We start from the raw sequence: 22,889 nt of genomic DNA, 5'->3' as shown, positions 1-22,889 counted from the left end.
TTAAATTAGAGTGAATAAATGAAGACTCGGCACAGCACTTCTGAAAGGTTGCCGACCCCTGTACTAGAAGCTTTCAAATGAAAATCCTTTAAAGAAAATATCTGGATCTAAAATGTTGAGTGAAAAAGAATCTGCTCTTTGTCAAGTTTCTCCATTCTGAGCCTCCTGGGAATTCACTAGCTCCTCCACAACTTACATTGGGAGGATTTTTGCATTAAGAACATAGGGACTCTTGCATTGTCCCCTTAGCCTGCCCCTGGCCTCAAGGACAGAATACCAACCCCATGACCCAGTGCAACAGCAATAGGTGGCAACTGAAGATCTGAACTGAAACCCACTAGTTCTTTTCTATCAAAGCCAGATTCCAGTGTCAGTAGGTCACAAGGACAGTAATATCTAATCATATTTCATTCATGGCAGCAAATCCTTTATAAATGGCTTGATTCTCAGGGTAACAATTGGCAATATTTCAAATGACAAGGGTATATAACACTTTTTGCTGCTCACATAGGGCCTGAGCCAGAGTCCCAGGGAAGGACCCAAACTGCAACCAGATGCAGTACTTTTGTACTTTGCGGTTTACCAAGGGAGGATATGGACCTGCTCTGTCCTTAGAGGGAGAAAACTGATCCCTTACCTGTCCCATCTTCCACATTCTCCACTTCCATGACCTCGGTGTTTATTCGGCCCCTGAAGATATAGAGGGATCCGTTGATTGACTTGGTACGTTTAGATGCCTTTTTCCCAGCAACTCTGCAATTAGGAATCAGAAATGCAGTTAATAGCTGTCCTTTATCTTTGCCCAGAGGAAGAGATTGGCGTTTGTAAATGTGATGGCTTTCTTTTAAAATAATTTGTAGTAATCCTGTTTTCAATTTACTTTATTAGGAGCTAGGAAAGTAATTATTAACAAGGCAGTAAAAATAATATATGAAATGTAATGAAAACCTGGGGCTGATGGATTTATATTGTTACCGATTCTACATGTGAATAAACAAGTGTAGCTGATAACAAATATCTTGTTTTAAATCTAATGAACACTAGAAACAACAGTTCCATTCCGTTTGAGATATATTAAGACTAAAAAAAACCACCATGCCAACTACATCCACATTATTCCAATTTTGCTTTTCATGGGGATCTGACCACTAAACATATTAATTCAATTATTCTATTGCACAACATGTCAATGATAACCATGCCATGTTGTCAGTGTAGCAAACAGTGCTGTTCAACAGCTGCATTTTGCAAGGTTTAATGAGCATTTTGACCTCTCTGAGTTTTGCTTTGTTATGGGTTTGAACCAACCAGAAATGTCAGCACAGATTTCTGTAGACACAGCTGAATTCCGCATGGTTTTTGATGAAACCTCATGATTTTGATGTAAAATGTTAAATTTGGCCTCTGTTTGGTTGATAGTTTTTGGAAACTTTCAGAATCTCCATTCTGAGTTCCTAGTTGGCAGTGAAACACACAGAGGCTAGTGTTACATGGTGTGCTGTATGCATTTGGAAAGTCTCTGCATATTACATTCATACAGACATTGTTTGGCATAACAGCCCCATTGATGCAACCTTTGCATCAGGGTTTGTACCCTTATCATTCAATTGACAGAAGAGTCTCTGTTAAAGTGTCTTGTTAAAAAATCCAGGAAAGGCCTTCTCACTGTTATGTCCTGCGCCTTTATGCATAGAAGATGTTTAAAATGATCCAGCTGGCACCTGCTGTACTTTAATTGGCTCTCATATTTAAAAACAACCCCACTATATGAACCACCACAAAACTGGCCAAATGAGCGTTGTTTAAGATGGCAGGTGTTCAAACTCTGTGACATTAAGGGGCAGCCGTCGTGACTTGCCAGGAGTCCAAGGGACATAAATAATGTTGCGATAAAAAGAGCTAGTCAGAGAATTTCTGTTGAAATGAAAAACAGGTGTCAGAGGTGGGGGGAGTAGAGAATCAAAAAACTTTTGTGAACATTATATTTTGTTTTCCAACTTGCACTGGTGATAAATACAACTTGGTGATGACCAGATATTTACATGCAATCAGATTGACAAGGGTTGAAACCTCAGAGTCATTAGATCATTTCCTCAAGAGAACTGAGTTGATTTAAAAGAGAAGCTCTTCAGACAGCTCCGATGAAGACCTTTGGATGGACAGCCTATTTCCCCAAAGGAGGCATATTGTTCCTGACATCAGGACGCAATCTGAACAGCAATAGAAGCTGCTTCTAACATAACAAAACAATACTCAGCCCTGAAAATCTGTGTCATCAGTTTGTCAGACTTTGCTAGGCTCTGTAAAAGATCAAACAGCAAACCTGCACTTAAAAATCTGGGTCCGGACTCTGATCCCAAACCCATTTTACAGTGTAACTCCACTGAGCTCAACAAATCTACTTCTGATTTACACCAGAGTGAGATACCATATTTTCCAAAACAGAGCAGCAGCATTTTGTCTTATTGTTGACATTTTACTGAAACTTGTGGGCCTGATTCTGATCTCAGTTACACTGGAGTAAATCAGGAGTAGTGCCAGTGGAGTTAGACCAGTTAAAATCAGCATAAGTGAGATCAGAATCAGGTGATTAGGCTTTAAGCCAGGCACCACTGTAGTAGACAGTGTTAACTTTCACAAAATCTGCATCCCATTAATGTGTCAGTTGTTTTTCATGCAGCTGGCTGACAGACAATGCTATCACATGTGCATAGACTTTCATTTCCACTCAGGACCAAATTATAAATAGCAGCTAGACAAGGAAAATATCCAAAATTAAAGTAGCCTTTTAGTCCCTAAATATATCTTTCATATGATGCAATGCCCGAAGGCTTCTTTGAATACTCTGCTTTTTAATGGAAATCGTATTCTGGAGATTTGGACAGTCCATGTTACGTTATTGAAGAAAGAGAAACAACACTGATCCTTGGGGGGAACTCAAAGCGTTAGAGCAGCCTGGTCCGATCCCAAGCCAGAGTACAGAGTAGCTCAGTAATGTCTGCTGTGCAAAAACACAGACACTTGCTTAAAAGGCAGTGGAACATTTTGTTTCCTAAAACTTAGTGTTCCAGGAAAAGTGCCTAAGGGGAGGGGTTGTACCAACCTAAACTACAAAGAGAACCAGAGAGCGAGAAAGCTCTTAGGCAGGCCGAAACTGAGCAGTAAAAGGTCAGATCCAACATTCTGAGTGTGAGGCTTCCTTCAGGAATGATTTGTAAAGGGGGGAAAGGAGCACGTTTAGCAGAGAGGAGAGGAGAGGAAATTGGTGAGGGTTATGAGAGGGGATATAATAGGAAGCAAGGAACAAAAAATGAAGGGAAAAGTAGGGAAAGGGGAAGGTGTGGGGATGAGATTTGAGCCATGAAGGAAGAAATAAAAGTTGAAAGGAGAATTAAGTCAATAAAATATGGACTAATTGCTGTAGTAGCTATGTCTGTGAAGAGCCTTGCATACTGTCAATGCTACATTAGTAATAATAGTTAATACTAATAGGGCTATAAGGTGGCAAGAGGGGAGAGTTAGTGTTACCAGGAAAAGAAGGGGAAATAATGCATACAGTTCTGTGGCTGGGAGCCTGGAAACCCTGGGATCCCAGACCCTGGGGCAGTCCTCATAGGGGTGCTGTCCCACAGCCATAGGCCATGGAAGCCCTGGGGTCCCTAAATCTGAGGCCCATGTTCCCCAACAACCCATCAGGCAGGGTTCCATGGACACGAAGCCTATGTTTGAGCGGAAATTCATCAAAACCGACACATTTCTAGAGAATATTTCAGTTTCAACGAATCTGCATTTTCCATCAAAAAACCCTGTTCCATCAGAAATTTCCTGACCAGCTCTACTCCTGTGGCCTGTCTTCGCCTTCCATTCTCTCTGGACTCCTCTTGTCTCCTCTGCCCTCTCCTGATTTCACATCTTCTTTCACCTAACCCTCTTATGCTTGGAACAACCTGCCAATGAATAGTGGCAAACTGCCCTTCTTCACAGCATTCCTGAAGACTCACCTGCTCTGGAAAGCTTTTCAGCTGTAAGGGCCACACCTTACTCTGTTTCTTCTGTGCTGTATCAACTCATGTCTTTAGACTGTACATTTTTCAGGGCAGGGACTCTGTTACTGGTCTGCACACTTATCCTGGTGTACAGCACGTTCTATGTCCACCAGACTGAATGAACAACAGTAGTAAAAGCAGATGAAAGGAACAGATAATAAACCTGCGACTCAGTCCTAGAGGCTGATGGGAGATAGTGTAGATGGTCAGCTGTTGCTGTTTTTCCCCTGGTGGAAGATGTACATTTAAGAATTGTCCCATGATAAGCCTATTAATGCCTCTGGGGCTCACCTGGATTTCCGCTTGCAGTAGACCAGAAGATTATCGAACAGAAAAAATGTTCTCTCCTGAATGTTTCCTGCTGAGATTTTCAACAAAGTCCCTTGGAGCAGAAGTTGTGTGCAGATATCAGTCAGATTGGACCCCTAGAGCAGAGAGAGACAATTTTATTTATTTTACCTTTTCTTTTCCGAGGGTTCAAACATTGTTACTACTAATCTATGCATTTGCTTATCACATCTGTTACAACTAGAGCTGGGCAACATTTTTCAGACAGTTTATTGCCCAAAAAATGCAGTTTCGGGTTGACTGAAACTATTTGTGAATCAGAGTCAGATTTGGCGAATAGCTTTGGCAAAGAAAGAAAGAACGAAAGAAGGGAGAGTAACGCATACAGCTCTGTGATATTTGGTTTTGCTACTGAACTGAAAAATCAATTATTTACTCAGCTCTAATCACAACTACTGAATGGTGAACTTATCAGAATTGAGATGGTAAATCTCCTCTTTCTTAATTTTGGAATGTGACTATATGTACTGTCCTCTCCCTGGACATGTCCTTATTGAAAATCCTATATACCATAAGATTTCCCTGTTCTAATCAATGATCCTTTCTTCATAAGAAATCCCTTCGAGTCTCAAGAATGTTGTATTGCCACCTGTGTACTCAGGGCCGGCTCCAGGGTTTTGGCCGCCCCAAGCAGCCAAAACCAAAAAAAAAAAAAAGCCGCAATCGCGATCTAAAAAAAGCCGCGATCGCGATCTGCGGCGGCAATTCGGCGGGAGGTCCTTCACTCCCAGGCGGAGTGAGGGACCGTCCGCCGAATTGCCGCCGAATACCTGGAACTGCCGCCCCTGTCCGGAACGGCCGCCCCAAGCACCTGCTTGAGAAGCTGGTGCCTGGAGCCGGCCCTGTGTGTACTCTCTCTAGAACATGAGTCAGACTCTGTGCCCAGCATTGCAAATAATACAAGTTGTAGCCTTAAGAATGGGCAATGGAGCCTCCCTGATATTGCAGCTTTGTCATGTTCTCTGTTAACCATCTTTTTAGCAGATGAACGTACCAGAGACCCATCTCCTCAGTCCTGCTGTCAGTAGCATAGACAGCTGCTCTCCTTCCTCAAGTTCTCAATAAACATGTCCAAGTTAGAAACAAACCCATGAAAATCATTAGGTTGTGTCTTCTATGGGCCAGATCATGCTCTGCGACAGTCCACGTGTACAAAAAGCAATTGCAAAGCTGGCTGAGATAGCTGCTCAAGGATTCCCCAGCACAGGGGAGTCCCTAGGAGACACAGGGCCGCTGTAGCTGGTTCCTGGCCATCCTTTCCTTGTACCACTGTACAGAGTATAGCTGGAGTGTCATTGTACTTGGTTGATTCCCAGCTGGTGAAACAGACCCTTGTGGGCCACTGCATTTGGGAACAAATTAAGTGGTAGGAATGTTCTAAGTTGCACTGGGGGCTGAAACAGTTCCAGCCAGCTCCATGATGAGGGGGTATAACCCCCTCTTCTTCCCCCTAAGCCTGCACCAAGTGCAGTTTGGTCACTCCCTAGGGTCTAGCCCTATGTTCCTATGTTCAGCATTATTTCACAGGCACCAATAGGCTTGGAAATATTTTATTTTTATCAGTAAGATGTCAGTAAACATTGATTTCACCATACACACCCAAACTGATGAAAAATATTACTATAGATAATTGAAATTTGCAGATAAGCAAAGTAAGAAAAATGCTGCTTGAGAATTTATTAGTTTGATTTAAGGTTATTTACTTTGTATATTCTGACATGTGATGTTGGCAATTTGTGTTTTAACAGTTGTAAACCTTTAACTTTTTGAATCTCAATGCCTACTGTCATGAAATGTCTGACCCTCCCATTGTGTAACCCTGCCCCCCATAATTTCCTGCAACTGTGAAAATTTAAAATGATAAAAATAGAAGAAAATGCTTACAAATAAACATTGACATTATCTGTCAAAAATATGAAAAACCCACTGAATTCTGCTAAGCTTAGGCGTAGGGATTCAATTGACTCTGTATTAACAAGGATCCATTTACTACAAACACACTGAGGCATTGGTAGCACTTAACATTCATTTCTGTAACACTTATTGACTGAGTAACACTTTTTGCATTTGTAATTTAGTTAGGAAGAATAACTTCTTAGTGTAGCTGTGACTTCTTTAGTCTGGTCAGCAGGGCAGAATAGGAAGTATATTATATAATTTGACCTGCTGATTTGAGTCTTACTGGAAAAGAGAACTAACTTTGGATTATAAGACGTATATCAGCTAAACTGCTTAATTTGCAAAGAATTTATTAACACCGTTTTCACAAATCCCTGCAACAATGCTGTTAAGCAACTTTTAGACCCACTAAGTGAGACCGCAGATACCTCTAGGCACAAGGGATGAAATTTACCCCTGTGCAGATGGTCTTCTCCAGAATGTTTTAAATGGGAATTAGATGGCATACGGGGTGAAGTGCCCCCATGATGATTTTTATAAGGTGTACTGAGGTCTCAATCTGCTATGTGATGCTATCAAACTATTTGAGAGACATCACTGAATAGAGTTCAGACTTTCTAAATGCAGTGCAGCCCTGGTTGTTCTAGAGGTGTGAGCTGTTCTTGGATTCACTGGTTTCCAAACCAGCTTTTTCCAATTGTGCTGCATTTTTCAAGCTTAGTAAAGGAAGCAGCTACTATTCAAAGGCTGCTGTGTATGCGAGTCAACATGCGTGTGCGTGCAGGTGTTACACATCTGTGTCTCTGTATATTTGTTTTTAACATTTAACAAGAATTAACTGGTTGCGATATTTCCATTTCCTGTCCTGACATGCTTTATTTTCTTAAACATCATATGGGACATGCTAAGACATGCCCAGAAATGAGGCGCTCTTTATTTTATTTTGAAGATAAACTGTTGACAAAGCGAAGTGGCCAACTGGACCAGACAGCAGAGATCTCCGAGTTCCAGAATGGTGACCCCCTAATCCCTATGTACAGTTGTACAAATAGCTGAATAAATGCTCTGGTCCACTTGGGACCCTAGGCTAACAGGGGCTGAGCATCCCTGCTCCCATATCAGTCAATGGGGCAGATGCAGGCATTGATGTCTTTTAATTTGTGCAAGGGAACTGAAAGTGATGGAGAAGGTCAGAAAAAAGCAATGACCACAGTGAAATTACCAATAAGAGGCCTGTCTGTTACTGGGGTTTCGATGCAGGAATCACTGGGTGAAGTTCTATGGCCTGTGTTATGCAGAAAGTCAGACTAGATGATCATAACAGTCCCTTCTGGCCTTAAAATCTACTAATTTTTCTACTTATATTGGGCCCACCACTGAAAGAGTTTGATGCATTTCCTATCTGGTGCTGACAAGTTTGCTCCTTGCTCATACCAATTAGCGAGTCTTTTGGTTGTAAGGAACACAGTAGGAATGATTTCTATGATGTTGACACGGATGGGGAAGGATTTCTTACCTTTCTGAGTGGGACTGGGCTGCAGGTAAAAATAGGTTACACCAAGTGGAACTGCAAATTAGAGCCAATTATAAAATGATTGATCTGCCTCAGCATTAACACATCTCTTACGATTTCTGCTGTTCTTTTAAGATGGGAGTTTTGCTTCTCTGCACATATCAGATTTGGGGAATCCAGGGTATCAGCATGTAGTGATTACACAGGGAAAACAGTCTATATGGGGTGTCCCTAACTGATTACTATAGAATATCTTCCATTGCTGTTTGCAGTGTTGTTGCAGCCACATTGGTGCCAGGATATTAGAGAGACAAGGTGGGTCCAATAAAAGATATTACCTCAACCACTTCATCTCTCCCCTACAGAACTGTCAGTATATAGTAAATTGAAACAGTGTATAAACTGGTTCTGTGCTAAACAAAAAGCCCCATGTAAAGGATTCTCCTTTTATAGCATTCTCTCTCGGCTCCCCTTTTTTTAACAAATCCACAGAATTCTGAAAGGAATTCATCACGAATCAAGTGGAGAAAACAGCCTGTTTGATGATGCTCTAATGCATAAATTATACAGCCCATGATTTAGCACAGGTTGAGAGCCCTTCTCACTGGGAATAAACTGAAATGTAACTCAAGACATGGTTCTGAACTGCAAATGGTATCTGAGTCCCTATCACTTCTAGGGATGGCTACGTTGCTCAAACGTGACATCATTTTGTGAGACCCTGGCAGTGTGGAAGCCCAGGGTAAGGGACTGCAAACCAGTTTCTAACTTTCTTAAATGTACATCAGAAGAAATGACATGGTCAATATGATCTCTTTCTACAATATGTGAAGGTACCACAACCTTCAAACCACCGGTAGGAGCCTCAGAAATGTCTTTCATAGCTTAGTGCTAGTGAAAAATACTTCTGAACTTTCAAACTGATGGGCTGAGTGACCTAGGTAGCATTCCTGTAAAACAGGGAAGATAAACAGATCTCAAACTGTTCTCCTCCCCACAATGTTTCTGTGGGTTATTTAAACCCTAAGAAAACATGTGCAGTTTGGATATTGTTTTACATATGACATCATGGACACTCACAGAGTCACCATTGAGGCTTCAGAGTTCAAGACATGCCTCTTGCCTAACTGACCCCAAATCACATCAATGCTGTAAAGGTTTCAACTGCTTCTGGGAGTCTTGCTGTACTAAACTTTATCTGGCTTTGTTTGCTGAGCTTGCTATCCAAAAACCACACAGCTGGATATCTGTGTTGCACTCATGTCTTCAGCTGGATGCCAAGAACATCCTTCAGGGGGAAAATGAGCAAGGTTTAAAACAAACAAACAAAAAAGCAGTCCTGGAGCACACCCAAAAGTCCGAACACGAGGAAGTTTACATGACCTCTGGAAAGATGTCATCAGAGAAGGAATCCTTAGCTGGCAGCACTCAGCCTGGATATTTTAAATGTCAGGCACATGAAACTCCTGACGCCAATCTCTCCATGAAGCCGTTTCACACCACTAACTCCCTATGGTGGAGTAAAAATGAACTGTACATCTCCCTTGGGATTGCAGCACTGCTAATCCCATGGCCTCCGCTAAAGACATCAAATTACAAAACTGACAAACTTTTTTGCATTAAATCTACTGCCAGAATCTACCACTGGAAGGCTCCTTTCCAGACTGCCTTTTCCCCCAAATTTCTCATTCTCTCTCTCTCTCAATCTCTCTTTCTCCGTTCTCTTCCCCAGCATCAACTAATAAATACTTCACTAGAATCCCTTCCCTGAGTTACCTAACAGCAGCAAATATAGACATAGCAGCCCTAGCTCGTCGTCGTTTTGGAGGGAGAGGGCAGAGGAGACAGAAAATTTTTATTAAGACGGGTGGGTTAACTTTGAAAGCTCCTGGGAAAAGTCAAGACTTGTAGGAAGAGGAATTTAGAACATCTTTGATTTCATCCTCTAGACTTCCATGTTCCTCAAATAAGATCTACCAATTTCAAATTTAAATCCCTTGCAATTTCCTTCTTTCATGCTATCATGTAGGCACAGCTCACACTCCCATAAAAAACCCACTGAATTCTCAATTCATCAAAGTGCCACCCACTCCTTTAAGTGCATTTATATACCACATAAGACATACAGAGATCCCTGTATACAATGTGAATCATTGCGCTCCAGTTCTTTGTGTTATGCAGTGTAATTAACTGCCTACGGGGGGTTTAGCAGCCCCACTGATCTGCCACCATACCTCCCATCCTTCAATGTGGGACTGCAGCTGCTCAAGGGCTTCCAGCTTCTCCATCTGCCTCTTGGTTTCATTGATATTGGTGCAGACAGTCTTCATCGCCTGCAATGCATTCTGGACTGCTTGGTGATCGGGATGCCTAGAAGGTGTCCTCTTAGCTAGTTCCTAAAAAAGGAAAATTGTAAACATGTGAACAGTCACTAGCAAGGGATTCGTGTGCAATTGCGTAAGAAAAGCACTCAGGAGCTTGTTCAATTAAAGAAAATTGTATGTGTGTTGCTGTAGATGCTGGTCTATGAAAGGCTGTTGGTCAGTGCAGGGGTACTGTTATATTGCTATGTTGCTAAATAAGTGCAGGCATTGCATGCTGATAAATATGTTGTCAAGGCTGATTCTCCACTCTGGCACTTTGAGTGCAGAAGGTGAGGGCCCGCAAGGATTCTAAAAATTAATACTGGCCACTCCAGGCTTGTATTAAACTCCCAAGGTTACAGTTTTTCTCTGACCTTGGATAGGTAGATGCTGCCACCACCCAAGTGCAGAACCCCTTTGAGAGCCCAGGAAGGCGTACTTGGGAATTCCTCCTGTGGGGTACCCCCAAGCCCTTTCACCCCCCCATGGGAAAGAGATGAGAAAGAAAACAAAGAAAATCAGCTGTTGCCACCAGCTAATTAAACAAAATGTGCACAAACCTCTTAGGACACAAAATCCAATCCTGTTCTTAAAAAAGGTAAATTTTATTAAAAACAACAAGAAAGAAAATATATTTGAAAACTCAGGCTATTGCTAGATTTAAAAAACCCACTTACAAGAATTAAGCATCAAGAATAACCTGCTTGAGGTCCAGCTTAAAGGTTACAAGCGAAACAAAAGCATTTGGGGTTACCACAGAGGAGTCCACAAGCCATAAAGAAATAAAAAGAAATAAACCCCGAATTGCGTCTTTCTAGACATTTCCTGATCTACTTACATATCTGGGGGTTTCAAGTGAGTAGTTTCTAGGTATGATTCAGATAATTTTTCATACTTGGCCCCAAGCTTCTTACAGCATAGTTTTAGCCCTGTCTCTGCTTCTTCCCGAGAACAACAACAGACAGACAAAAGGGGAGTCTTGTTTTAATTTTAAAAAGTTCTAGTCTTCCCATTGGCTCTTTTAGCCAGGTGCCCACTCACTTCCTTTTACCTATGCATTGCAGTGACTTTTAACCTTTACAGGTAAAGCAAGTAGAGAACAGCTACTAAGAGGGATTTTATAGCTGTCTAACTGGCTGGCTGGGTCCATAAAAGGGAGCTCTCCCCCCCACCCCTTCATTTATCACATATGTCAAAAGAGGAAAGACATACAAAGCGTGTTGTGCTGTGTCACGTGTTTGGTGCTAACAAGAACCACGTTCAATTGCATTAAATAATTACATAAAAAATAAATTATTTCCTGCTGCACATATGCAAATAGATCTGTTCTAACGATAGCCCTTTCTATGGGCTTGATCCTGTTCCCACTGAAGTCAGTGGTGCACCTCCCGTGGTGTAAGATAAGGACCTACAGTCCAGATCTTCAAAACAGCTCAGCCCTCAGCAGCCTATAGAAGCTGTATTCTTTTGAAAAGCTAGCCCTGCACGTGTAGCTAATAGGGGTATCCCCATGTGCAACACTCTAAATAACAGTGATAGTAACACTTTGGAAATCCTGGGTTGAAAGGCATTGTACAAGAACACAGCTTTAATTAATTCTTCCAACATTTCTGGGTGGCAGGTGCTCATTATACCATAGGGGAATTCAAGGCACAGAAAATTAAGTGACTTGATCAATGGTCACAGAGCCAGCCAGTGGCATAACCAAAAAGTCCTGACTCTCACAACATTGCTATAACCCCTAGACAATCCCTGATGAGCCAAAGGCCTTAGTGGCCCCCGGAAAAGCACACAGTGATCACAGACAGGTCCCAGAAAGGAAAATGCTACCAAACAATCTAGGGTGGGAATGGGAGAGGCCCAGATAAAAGCAAGAGCTCAGCAGTTCTTCTCTGGATGAAGTGTAGTCGATGGACATGTGTTGTCTGGACTTATTAACATCAATATGAACAAACTGTCACCTGTGAAGAATTCCTAAGAGACTCCAATTCACATGGTTCAGATCAGAGTAGCCCAGCTAGCCACTGCCTGCTGGGGAAGAGCCATGGGAACACTTTGGAACCTGACGATAATCACCAATGATGAGGGTTTGGCAAATAGCGTAACCACCGTCAACTCATAATTCATCATTTTTCAGACCAATATTATTGTATTGCCAGCCCCAATTGGATAAAAGAGCCATTAAAAAAACCTTAGTGAGATTCACTGTTTCCTCTTGATACATAATATGGTGTTTAAGAGCCACATTTTTAGCCCAGCTGGAATATTTCACGTTCTCTCAATATTCTTTTTCTTTTTAACATGACATTGGTTGTTTTTAAGTTCTGTGACTGAATGGCAAACTGCTGCTGAGCTGCCTCATTCCACATTTCCAGAAAGGGAGCTGGAGTGAGCTTATGTGCAGCAGGGCGGGCTGCAAACAGAGCTAAGAACTGTCACTTCAGGACTACAACACCCAGACTGATGGTCTTCCCTGGGTTCAATTCCCTGCTTCTTCACAGATTTCTTGTATGACCTAGGGCAAGTCACATAAGGTACGTCTACACTGCAAAAAACACAGCAGTGCGTCTCAGAGCCCAGGTCAACTGACTCGGGCTCACAGAGCTCATGCTGCTGAGCTAAAATCAGCAATGTTGATGTTCCCTTCCAGGCTCTGGGAGCTGGGTCTCAGAGCCCTGGCGCCAGCCCAAGCAGGAGCATCTACACTGCTTTTTTTAGCCCTGTAGCACAAGCCCCACGAGGGCTGGTTGGTTTGTTTGTTGGGTTTTTTTCTGTGCCTAAGATCCCCATTTTACAGATGGGGAAAACAGCACTCTACTCCACAGGGCTGTTGTGAGGAAAAATATATTAAAGAGTATGAGGCATATGGATACACGGTAGAGGGGGCCAGACAGAATATGGAAGTTCATGAGTCAACGTTTGGAGATGTTTAAAAGATTTGGACAACTGTGCATGAAAGAAAAGAATAAAAGAAGGGGCATAATGTCAAGATTTAAAAAAAGATTCTCAAAAACTGTTTAAGGATTTAATAACAATATTATAAAGGAGGAGGCTGGGATTCGGGAAGGCTGGCTTCCCATTTCTGTCTTTGCCCCAAAATTCCCCATGTGACCATGGGCAAATTACTTAACCCATGTGCCCAGTTTTCCCCTGGTGTAAAATGAAGATAATAGTATCTACCTTACATGGGGAGCTGAGAGGCTTAATTCATTGATTTCTGTGAATCTGTTTAAGAGCCAATGCTATAGAAGTGCGAAAGTACTGTCATTACTTATTTACTAACTAATCAGTTTTGTGTAACCTTTTAAAATGAAATCCACATCTTGAGGCTAAGCTACTGTTCTCATGAGAATCATGATGCATTGGTATTGCATTTTCTGGGCTCTCTCTCACTCTCACATGTTGGGTGCTGTATAATGAGACTGTTCATCTTCGTACAGTAGAAGGTAAATTTACAGGGCTATACAGATTTGCAATAATAATTAACCATCAAATTCAAACCGATAGTTTTAAAGAACAAAGTCCGAAATTTCATTCCCTTGGATTATTTTTTTCAGTTTATCAAACCCTGTATTGCCCTTTTACCAGAGCCCCTTTTTGCATCATGTATGGAATGAGTTATTTTGGGAACTTGCACTTAGCTACAAATTTTCCTTCCTGAAAATTATAAGTGGTGATTGATAATGGCTGTTGTCAGGTGGGTGATGGAGCAGAAGCGTATTGTGCTGACAGCCAGGAGTCCCATTAGGGGAGCAGAGTTAATTATCCTAGGCTCTAGGGTGATTTCCAGACTGGGTAACATATGCAACAGGGAAACGAGCTGGGTCCCCAGCTTTCACCCTGCCCTATAACTGTCAATCAAAAATCACAGAAGGAGATCCCATGGGAGGGCTGTTCTTACTCCCTATGGGCTCCGGGTAAGGCAGGAGATGAGTGTTCAAAAAGAAAGGAGAGGATAATATGGGCATACATTACAGTCATCTGTCTCAGCCTCACATATTCAAAGGGGTGCATGACATTTTTGCTGCATGACTCCCATTAAAATCAATAAAGGGTTTTCTGCAGCTCAAAGTCCCAGGTGCTGCTTTGGAAATGTATATGTATATATTAGTGCTGTCTGTATAGCTAGCCCTTCCGAAATACCATTGAGAGGTGGAGAAAATGGCCCTCCACTCCCATCACACTAATCAGAAACAGGAATTCATCTTCTTCCAATAGAACGTCTGCCTGTGCGCTAGATCAATCTCCACAGCCATATGGGTAAAAAGGAATGGCTTGCCACAGACTGTCAGAAAGGCAACTCCCGCTCAAGCTTGGCACAGAGCTGAAGAGCCTCATGAGCCTGTGCTCTGAGATACCTCTCCCCTGGAAGGGCAGTGCCCAGGACTTCTGAAAAGCAGCTAGGTGCTTCTTTATTTTAGCAACAGATTTATGAATGCGCAGAGTAAACGCTGAGAATGTTTGCCAGCATGCTGAAAAGCACTCAAGAGACAGTGACCAGATGTCTGACCATGGGTAGGACTCTCCTACCCTCCATATATGTGTAACCCTTCTGCCCATCTAAGTTGGCAGCAACAAGGGCCGGGTTCTGTATCTAGGGGTTCCGTTTCAATAACACAATGCAAAACCGGCTCGAGCCCCCACCCAGTGACCTGGGACAATTACATACCACCCCCCGGGGTACCTCTAAGAGGCAATACTTCCCCTCTCGCAAGCACGGAGTCTGAGTGTAGCAGAAAATGTTTAATAACATGAGGTAAACGACATCAGCATAAAATTGGAAAACACCACAAACAGGATTCATAACACAAACCATGAGCAAAACCCACCCCAGCAAATTGGGCTGTGTCCTTTCCCTTTGGTTCTCGAATCCAGCAACCCAAAAATCACCCAGAGTCCCCAAAGTCCAACATCCCCAAAGTCTCTGGGGTCCAGCAACCACCCAAAGTCCCAAAAGTCCGACAACCCCCAAAGTCTCTGCCCCTGGTCAGTGCAGCCCCAGAGTAAAGGGGGGGGGGGCGGCACGCAGGGTGTTAAGGGGCACCTTACGTGATCCGAGGCTGGCCAGCCGTCTGTTTCTCCGTGGGGGTTCCGCCGCAGCCTTTACCACGAGCCAGTCCACTTTCCTGCCATCCCACGAACTGCTCCGCTGTACAAGCTGCTCCGCTCCACTCCGCTCCGCTCACCGACCTGTGAGCCGTTCCAGCCGTCCCCGCAAACAGCTCCGCTCGCCGTTCCTTGGGCCACTCCAACCGGCCCCGCAAGGCTCCACGCCGCTCGCTGCTCGCTGCTCCTCCAGTCGTCCCCACAAATTGCTCCGCCAGCTGCTGAGCAATATAGCTTCAGGCTCCCCCACTAGTTAACATAGCCTCAGTGATCTCAGCTCTTAATAACATCAGCTCTTTTGTGATTTCAGCTCTTAGCGATTTCAGCTCATAGTATAGTAGGGGAGCCCCAGTGCTGGTGCACCATTGGCCCAAAGTGAATTCAGCTCAGCAGCCTGTAACTAGGCTCCTAAGGGAATCAAAGTTAGCTCTGACATTCAACAGTGGAGAGAGGAGGTGGTGCAATTGGTGTTTCAGACCCTCAGAGGGGCCCCATACCATCAGGTACAAATACCTGTCCCCATCCTCTCTCAATTCACTGGGTTTTGTAACCCATGCCCCTTGTCAAGCAAGTGCTACTTAGGTAATGGTGAGGGACTCACTCAGTCCTTCTGTCATACAACAGTTCCACTGGCCTTGATTCACAGAATCAGGGTAACAAACTTTATTCTTCCTGCCCCAATAATAGAGAAACTGGGGATCCCACACCAGCCAAAGTAACCACTTTCAGTTGCTGTGTTTTCTGCCAGGCGAGTGGGTGTGCCTATGCAAACAAGATCAGCCCCTGGAGTTCTTTTACACACTCGCCATAATTCACCACCAGATGTCAGGGTAGAGCTCATCCTGACTCTGCTTACATCCTCCCCCCAGCCGAGAATTTGTCGTCCCGACAAATCACACTCCCTATTATACCAACTCACTGGTTCCCTCCAAAGGGCCTCAGATAGCCCACTTTAGCCTCCACAAGCCTGTGTGCTAAACATATTGGTTCCTCACTAGTCACCCCAGGTGCATCATAAGTCAACCGTTTTACTGGTCTTATTACCCTGTCTCGTCTATTGAGACTCTCTGTTACCGTGGTAGAGTGGACAGCCTCTTGAACGACAGATGGGGAGGTTTCCTTTGAGGGCCCCTCGGCTACTGGCATAGGCTCCTGCAGTTCTAGTTCTAACAGTGGAGGGTCCAAGGTACCCAGGACATCCTCCACCTGTATGTCTCCACTGTCCAATAACCTGTGTGTGTCATCACATGGGGGTCCCACCAGTGGCCCAGGGGCGTCAGGAATGGGCCTAAATACTTCTGCCATGGGGTTTAGGGCGGAAGAGGAGGAGCTCTCTTTTGATTCAGCTGATCGAGACTGAAATCTTGTCTCCATCCCAGGATACACCATGGTTGTGTCTTCCTCCTCAGACTCACTCTCGGATGTGCTGCATGGGGGTAGGTTAGCTGCAGGGGGCTGCCTGTCCACGTTGGAGGGCGGCTTTGGTCCAGCACCTTCATTCTGCCCAGTTGCCCTGTTGTGGCTCATCTCATATGGGGTGCCTACCAATTCCCCCACCGGGAGCAAAAGGTTTCTATGCACTGTCTTTGTCTGCCCTGGACCTTCTTCAGGTTTGATCTTGTAGACCGGCAGGTCCCCTAGCTTTTCCATCACCAAGTAAGGTATTGCCTTCCATCTGTCAGCTATCTTGTGTTTGCCAGCAATACCCAAATTTCGCAGCAGGACTCTGTCCCCCGGCTGGAGTTCTTGCAGACGTACCCTAGCATCATATCGATGTTTGTTGCGGTCTGCGTTCTTCCGAGCCGCAGATGTAGCTAAGTGATAAGCATCCCGCAGCTTTTCTCTCAGTCGGGATACATATTGCTGATGAGTTTCATAGCTATCTCCATCCTCTGATACACCAAAGCACAGGTCTATGGGTAATCTTGGTTCTCGCCCAAACATTAAGAGATATGGGGTGACTCCTGTAGCATCATTCTTTGTGGCATTGTAGGCGTGCACCAGAAATGCGACATGTTGGCTCCAGGTTGCCTTCTGCTCTGGCCGCAAAGTCCCCAACATATCTAATAGGGTTCGGTTGAACCTCTCTGGCTGTGGATCACCTTGAGGGTGATAAGGCGTTGTCCTAGACTTTTTAATTCCCGCTATCCTCAGCACCTCCTTCAGAAGGTGACTCTCAAAGTCCCGCCCCTGATCCGAGTGTATCCGGGCTGGAAATCCATAAACTGAGAAATATTTCTCCCACAGTACTCGAGCAACAGTGGTGGCCCTCTGATCACGTGTGGGATATGCCTGGGCATATCGCGTATAATGGTCAGTCACTACTAGAATGTTCCCAATATTTCTCTTGTCTACTTCTAAAGACAAGAAATCAATGCATACCAGCTCCAGAGGTTTGTTGCTGGTGATGTTCTTCAGATATGCAGCCCTCGTGGGCAGAGTTTTCCTTTGAACACATCGAGCGCAGGTCTCACATTTCCTGCGAACATCTTCAGCCATCCGAGGCCAATAGAACCTACTACGAAGAAGTTCCAGGGTCCTCTCCATCCCTAAATGTCCAAAGTCATCATGCAGGGCCCTCATGGCCAGGGCTCTGTACTCTTTTGGCAGCACTAGCTGTGCTCGTTGCTTTTGTAAAGGGTCTGTGGTCACTCGGTGTAGCACTCCCTGAATCAGTTTCAGTTTGGTCCATTCTCTCAATAGTAGTTTACCCTCCGGGTTAGGTGGGACAACCACAGCTGGGCTTCGCCCCTCCCTTTTGGCAAGTAGTGTATCACGAATGTCAATATCTTGCAGCTGGGCTTCCTGCCAGTCCGCCGCATTGAGCATGGGCAAAGGAGATTGGTCCAACGCAATATAGTTCACTGAAGCAGAAGGCACGCATTCAGGGGGCAGGCCCAAAGCTTCTGCAGCACATCCATGAAGACTTTCATGGGACTCTGGCTCCCGGCGACTCACACTGCAAATAGCCCTCACTCCATCTGTGGGTATCACAGCAACTCCTGGTGCCTGTGGACGCCTGGACAATGCATCTGCATCTACATTGCTTCTCCCTGATTGGTATTGAATGCTGAAGTCATAGCTAGCCAAAGCGGCCACCCATCTTTGCCCTGTAGCATCCAGCTTAGCACTTGTTAACACATAGGTCAGTGGGTTGTTGTCTGTCCACACCTGGAACTGAGCACCATATAAGTAGTCCCGAAATTTCTCAGTGATGGCCCATTTCAAGGCCAAGAACTCCAGCTTGTGGGTGGGATAGCGAGTTTCACTATCAGACAGTCCTCGGCTGGCAAAGGCTACAGGTTTACGTTTTCCTTCCAGTTCCTGGTACAGTACTGCTCCCAGACCCTCCAAACTGGCATCAGTATGCAGGATAAATGGTTTGCTTGGGTCAGCAAAGACTAGGACTGGAGCATGAGTTAGGCAAGTAATGATTTCTCGAAAAGCCCTTTCACATCTCTCATCCCACCGTGGCCCAAATGGTTCGAAGGGGCTATAGTGTCTTTGCACAGGAGGCTTTGGGGACCTCCCCTTATTCTTGGTCTTAGATTTGCTCCTGCTGGACTGGTATCCCCTGGTAAGATCATTCAGAGGTTTTACAATCGTAGCATAGTTTTTCACAAATCTGCGGTAGTAGCCACTAAACCCAAGAAAGGTCTTGAGTTCTCTGTAGTTACTTGGACATGGCCATGTAGTGAGTGCTTCTATTTTATCGGGATCAGTACTCACACCCTCTTGGGACACGATGTGACCCACATACTTCACTGAGGTCCTGCAGAACTGGCATTTGTCAATTGAAAGCTTCAAACCATAATCCTCTAACCTATCAAGCACTTTAAGAAGTCTTTCTTCATGCTCCTCCAAGGTTCTTCCAAACACAATCAGGTCATCCAAATAAACTAACACTTGCAGTAAATTCATGTCTCCCACAACTTTCTCCATAAGACGTTGAAATGTGGCAGGTGCTCCAGAAATCCCTTGGGGCATGCGTTCAAACTGATAAAACCCTAATGGGCAGATGAAGGCTGTCTTCTCCTTATCTTCTTCACCCAGAGGGATCTGGTAGTATCCACTCCGAAGATCCAACACAGAGAACCACTGGCTTCCTAGCAAACAGTCTAAGGCATCTTGGACTCGGGGCATTGTGTACTGGTCAACCACAGTACGGCGGTTGAGGGTGCGGTAGTCAATACACATCCGGATTTTCCCATTCTTTTTACGGACCACCACAATGGGTGAGGCGTATGGGCTGCGGGACTCTGTAATGATGCCATTCGCAGCCAGCTCCTGAAGATGTTGTCGCACATCTTCCATCTCGGAGAGGGCAATCCTCCTAGATCTCTCCCGGAAAGGTCGAGAGTCATGTAGTCTGATGTTGTGCTCTACTCCTTTTGCACATCCCACATCCCACTCATGCAATGAGAACACCTTGGATCTTTCACAAAGTTTCCTCCTCAGGCGATCTTTCCACTCCTCGGACAACGGTGAATCTCCAAAGTCAAACTTTGCTGGGTCTATTGTCGGAACTTGAGTCTCACACTGGGGTTTTACAATTGATTCAGGTTCGCTGAAGCAAGGTCTGCTATCTTTTGTCCTTGCTTCACAACAACATCTCGACTTGTTTCATTAGCAATCAGTATAGTCACCTTTTCCTGGGCTTCAGCAGGTAGGGTTATGACTCCACTGGGGACCAGCACTCCCTCCGGGAGCTCTCCTTCAACTGGCTGCTCTACCATTGCTAATGCCCCTTTACTGCCTTTCAGCCGGGTACTCATGACAAGCACTTCCTGCTCTGTCCTTGCAGGCACTACTAAGGGGGTTGTGCCCATGTACTTCAGCGCCCCAATCGGTAGCTCAGATGTCTCCTTTTTAGCACCCTCAATCTTCCTATAGGCTTCAGCACAAAGCGTATGGATCATCAGGGTATTCAGGTACTGGTCCCCAGCCTGTCGTCTGCAGTAGTCCGCGAGCACCTTGAAGAGACTGGAGTTGGTTCCTATCAGCACAGACACATCAGAGGTCCCTTTACCATCAGGTACAAATACCTGTCCCCATCCTCTCTCAATTCACTGGGTTTTGTAACCCATGCCCCTTGTCAAGCAAGTGCTACTTAGGTAATGGTGAGGGACTCACTCAGTCCTTCTGTCATACAACAGTTCCACTGGCCTTGATTCACAGAATCAGGGTAACAAACTTTATTCTTCCTGCCCCAATAATAGAGAAACTGGGGATCCCACACCAGCCAAAGTAACCACTTTCAGTTGCTGTGTTTTCTGCCAGGCGAGTGGGTGTGCCTATGCAAACAAGATCAGCCCCTGGAGTTCTTTTCCACACTCGCCATAATTCACCACCAGATGTCAGGGTAGAGCTCATCCTGACTCTGCTTACATATGTTTTGCCTGGCCTGAGTCAGGATTGCCAAATGCCCTGCGTATTATCATTTATGCACTACTGGCCTTGCATTGGGAAAGTAAGGCTGCTGCTTGCAATAAGCATGCAGCCACACAGGAGATCTTAAACAAATTCACAAAATACACTAACTTTCCCCCAAACGTGCCTTCATTGGGGAACTGAAAAGCCTGAGCTTTTCCAACAGCCACCGTTGTCTGAGTCACAAACCTTGGGTTTCTGTCTTCCATTTGAAAAGTAATTATCATTTCAAATCCATTATTTTAATTTAAATTAAGAAAAGATCCCCTCCCCTCTTTAAGGGAATTGAGATGACAGAGGGGACTGTCTCCCTTGGGTCCGTCAGGACAGGCCCTCTCTGACACTCCTCCATTATACTCCAACATCACTTTCACAGTTGCACAGCTCTACAGACATGCCACCCATAGCAGCCCACCATGTTCTGACTACACGGCAGTGGAGACAGAAGTCTGCTTTAAAACTCAGTGAGGAAATGATGATGGGCCACTCCATGCATTTACTGAACTGTAAGTGTGAGCTAGTACATGCAACAAATGTTAGATATCTAAATAAACAAAGCAATGAATTTTGCTTGTGGTGCATGGCTATAATCTCATTCCTCCATGCACCATGCTTGAAAACCACCTCTCCAAAAGACTTAAGGTCTGATCAGATGCTCATTGAAATCTGTTTAACAACTTCCATGAATTCAATGTAAGCAGGACTGGATCCCAATGTAACTGAAATCAAACCTACTTTGATGCACACATGCACCACTTCATTTGGAAATGGCAATCTGTGTGCTTATTTTTGGAAGAAACCACATAAAAGCGCCATGTCAACAGGTGCATCTGCAGCTTCTGTACTTGGATTCTAAAAGCTTATTTTTGCTTGTGATTTCCACGCAAACATATCAGAGCTTAGGTAGGGTTGCCAGGAGTCCGGCAAAAGGCCATTAAAAATCCAGTTGGAGGCACAGCGGGGCTAAAGCAGGCTCCCTGCAGCTCCCAGAAGCAGTGGCATGTCCCCCCTCTGGCTCCCATGCTCCGTACGCTGCCCCCGTCCCAGGCACCGGCTCTGTAGCTCCCATTGGCCAGGAACTGCATAGGAGCCAGAGGTTGGGCATGCCACTGCTTCCAGGAGCTGCTTGAGGTAAGTGCCGCCTGGAGCCTGCACCCCTGACCCCCTCTCCTGCGCCCCAAACCCCTGCCCAAGCCCTGATCCCCCTCCTGCCCTCCAAATCCCTTGATCCCAGCCCGGAGCACCCTCCTGCACCCCAAACCCCTCATCCCCAGCCCCACCCCAGAGAGAGCTTGCACCCTCAGCCAGAGCCCTCACCCCCACGCACCCCTGCCCCAGCCCTGATCTCCCTCCTGCCCTCCGAACCCCTCGGTCCCAGCCCGGAGCACCCTCCTACCCCCAAACCCCTCATCCCCGGTCTCACACCAGAGCCTGTAACTCCAGCCAGAGCCCTCACACCCCCTGCACCCCAACTTCCTGCCCCAGTCCAGAGCCCCCTCACGCACTCTGAACTACTCAGCTCCGGCCCAAAGCCCCCTCCTGCACCCCAAATCACTCATCCCCAGCCCCACACCAGAGCCCATACCCCCAGCCGGAGCCCTCACCCCCCCACACACACACACACCGCAACCCCCTGACCCAGCCCGGTGAAAACGAGCGAGTGAGTGAGGGTGGGGAGAGCGAGCAACGGGGGGGCGAATGGAGTGAGATGGGGCAGGGCCTCAGAGAAGGGCTGGGGCAGGGGGCGGGGCAAGGGTGTTCGGGTTTTGTGCAAGTAGAAAGTTGGCAACCCTAAGCCTAAGAAATGTGCACACAGGAAAAGCTCATGCTGCCCAACACACATTTTCTTTTGAACTGTACATTCTTTCTATGAAATTGTACTCTCTGAATATTCTTCAGATGCTCAGTGCAGCATTTTGCCACAGAAAAAAGAGAGCTCTATGCCCGACAAGCAGAGATGCCAATCATAGATCATGCAACACAGCAAAAGGATTTCCAACTTAAATCAAGTATTTCAGTCATGAATGCAGGTCACATAGCGCAAAGCTAAAAGATTTGCAAACATCCGATAGAATCCAAGTGTAAAAACGGAATCACTTGGGATGAAAGACATAACATCAGGGAGCAGAAAAAAAGTACGTGCTGCTAATTGTGCATGCCCCATAAATTTAAAACTAAAACAGG

General features: G+C 45.2%; 1 protein-coding gene across 3 annotated transcripts in view; it reads right to left on the bottom strand.

Moving 5' to 3' along the window:
* Positions 1 to 22,889, bottom strand: part of PREX1 (phosphatidylinositol-3,4,5-trisphosphate dependent Rac exchange factor 1) — a 222,263-nt gene that overhangs the window by 88,159 nt on the left and 111,215 nt on the right. For all 3 annotated transcript variants that reach the window (XM_024207459.2, XM_024207465.2, XM_024207472.2), the window contains exons 6-8: positions 10,041 to 10,202; positions 4,338 to 4,471; positions 638 to 753 (exon numbers count right to left, since the gene is read on the bottom strand). In XM_024207459.2, the coding sequence (XP_024063227.1) occupies positions 638 to 753; positions 4,338 to 4,471; positions 10,041 to 10,202 (412 nt within the window). The remainder of the gene's footprint in view (positions 1 to 637; positions 754 to 4,337; positions 4,472 to 10,040; positions 10,203 to 22,889) is intronic.

This window comes from Terrapene carolina, unplaced genomic scaffold (assembly GCF_002925995.2).
Source record: "Terrapene carolina triunguis isolate 2854851 unplaced genomic scaffold, T_m_triunguis-2.0 Scaffold130, whole genome shotgun sequence".
NCBI lineage: Eukaryota > Metazoa > Chordata > Testudines > Emydidae > Terrapene > Terrapene triunguis.
Note: the sequence above shows the minus strand (reverse complement) of the source record. Positions and strands in the feature narration are given on the sequence as shown.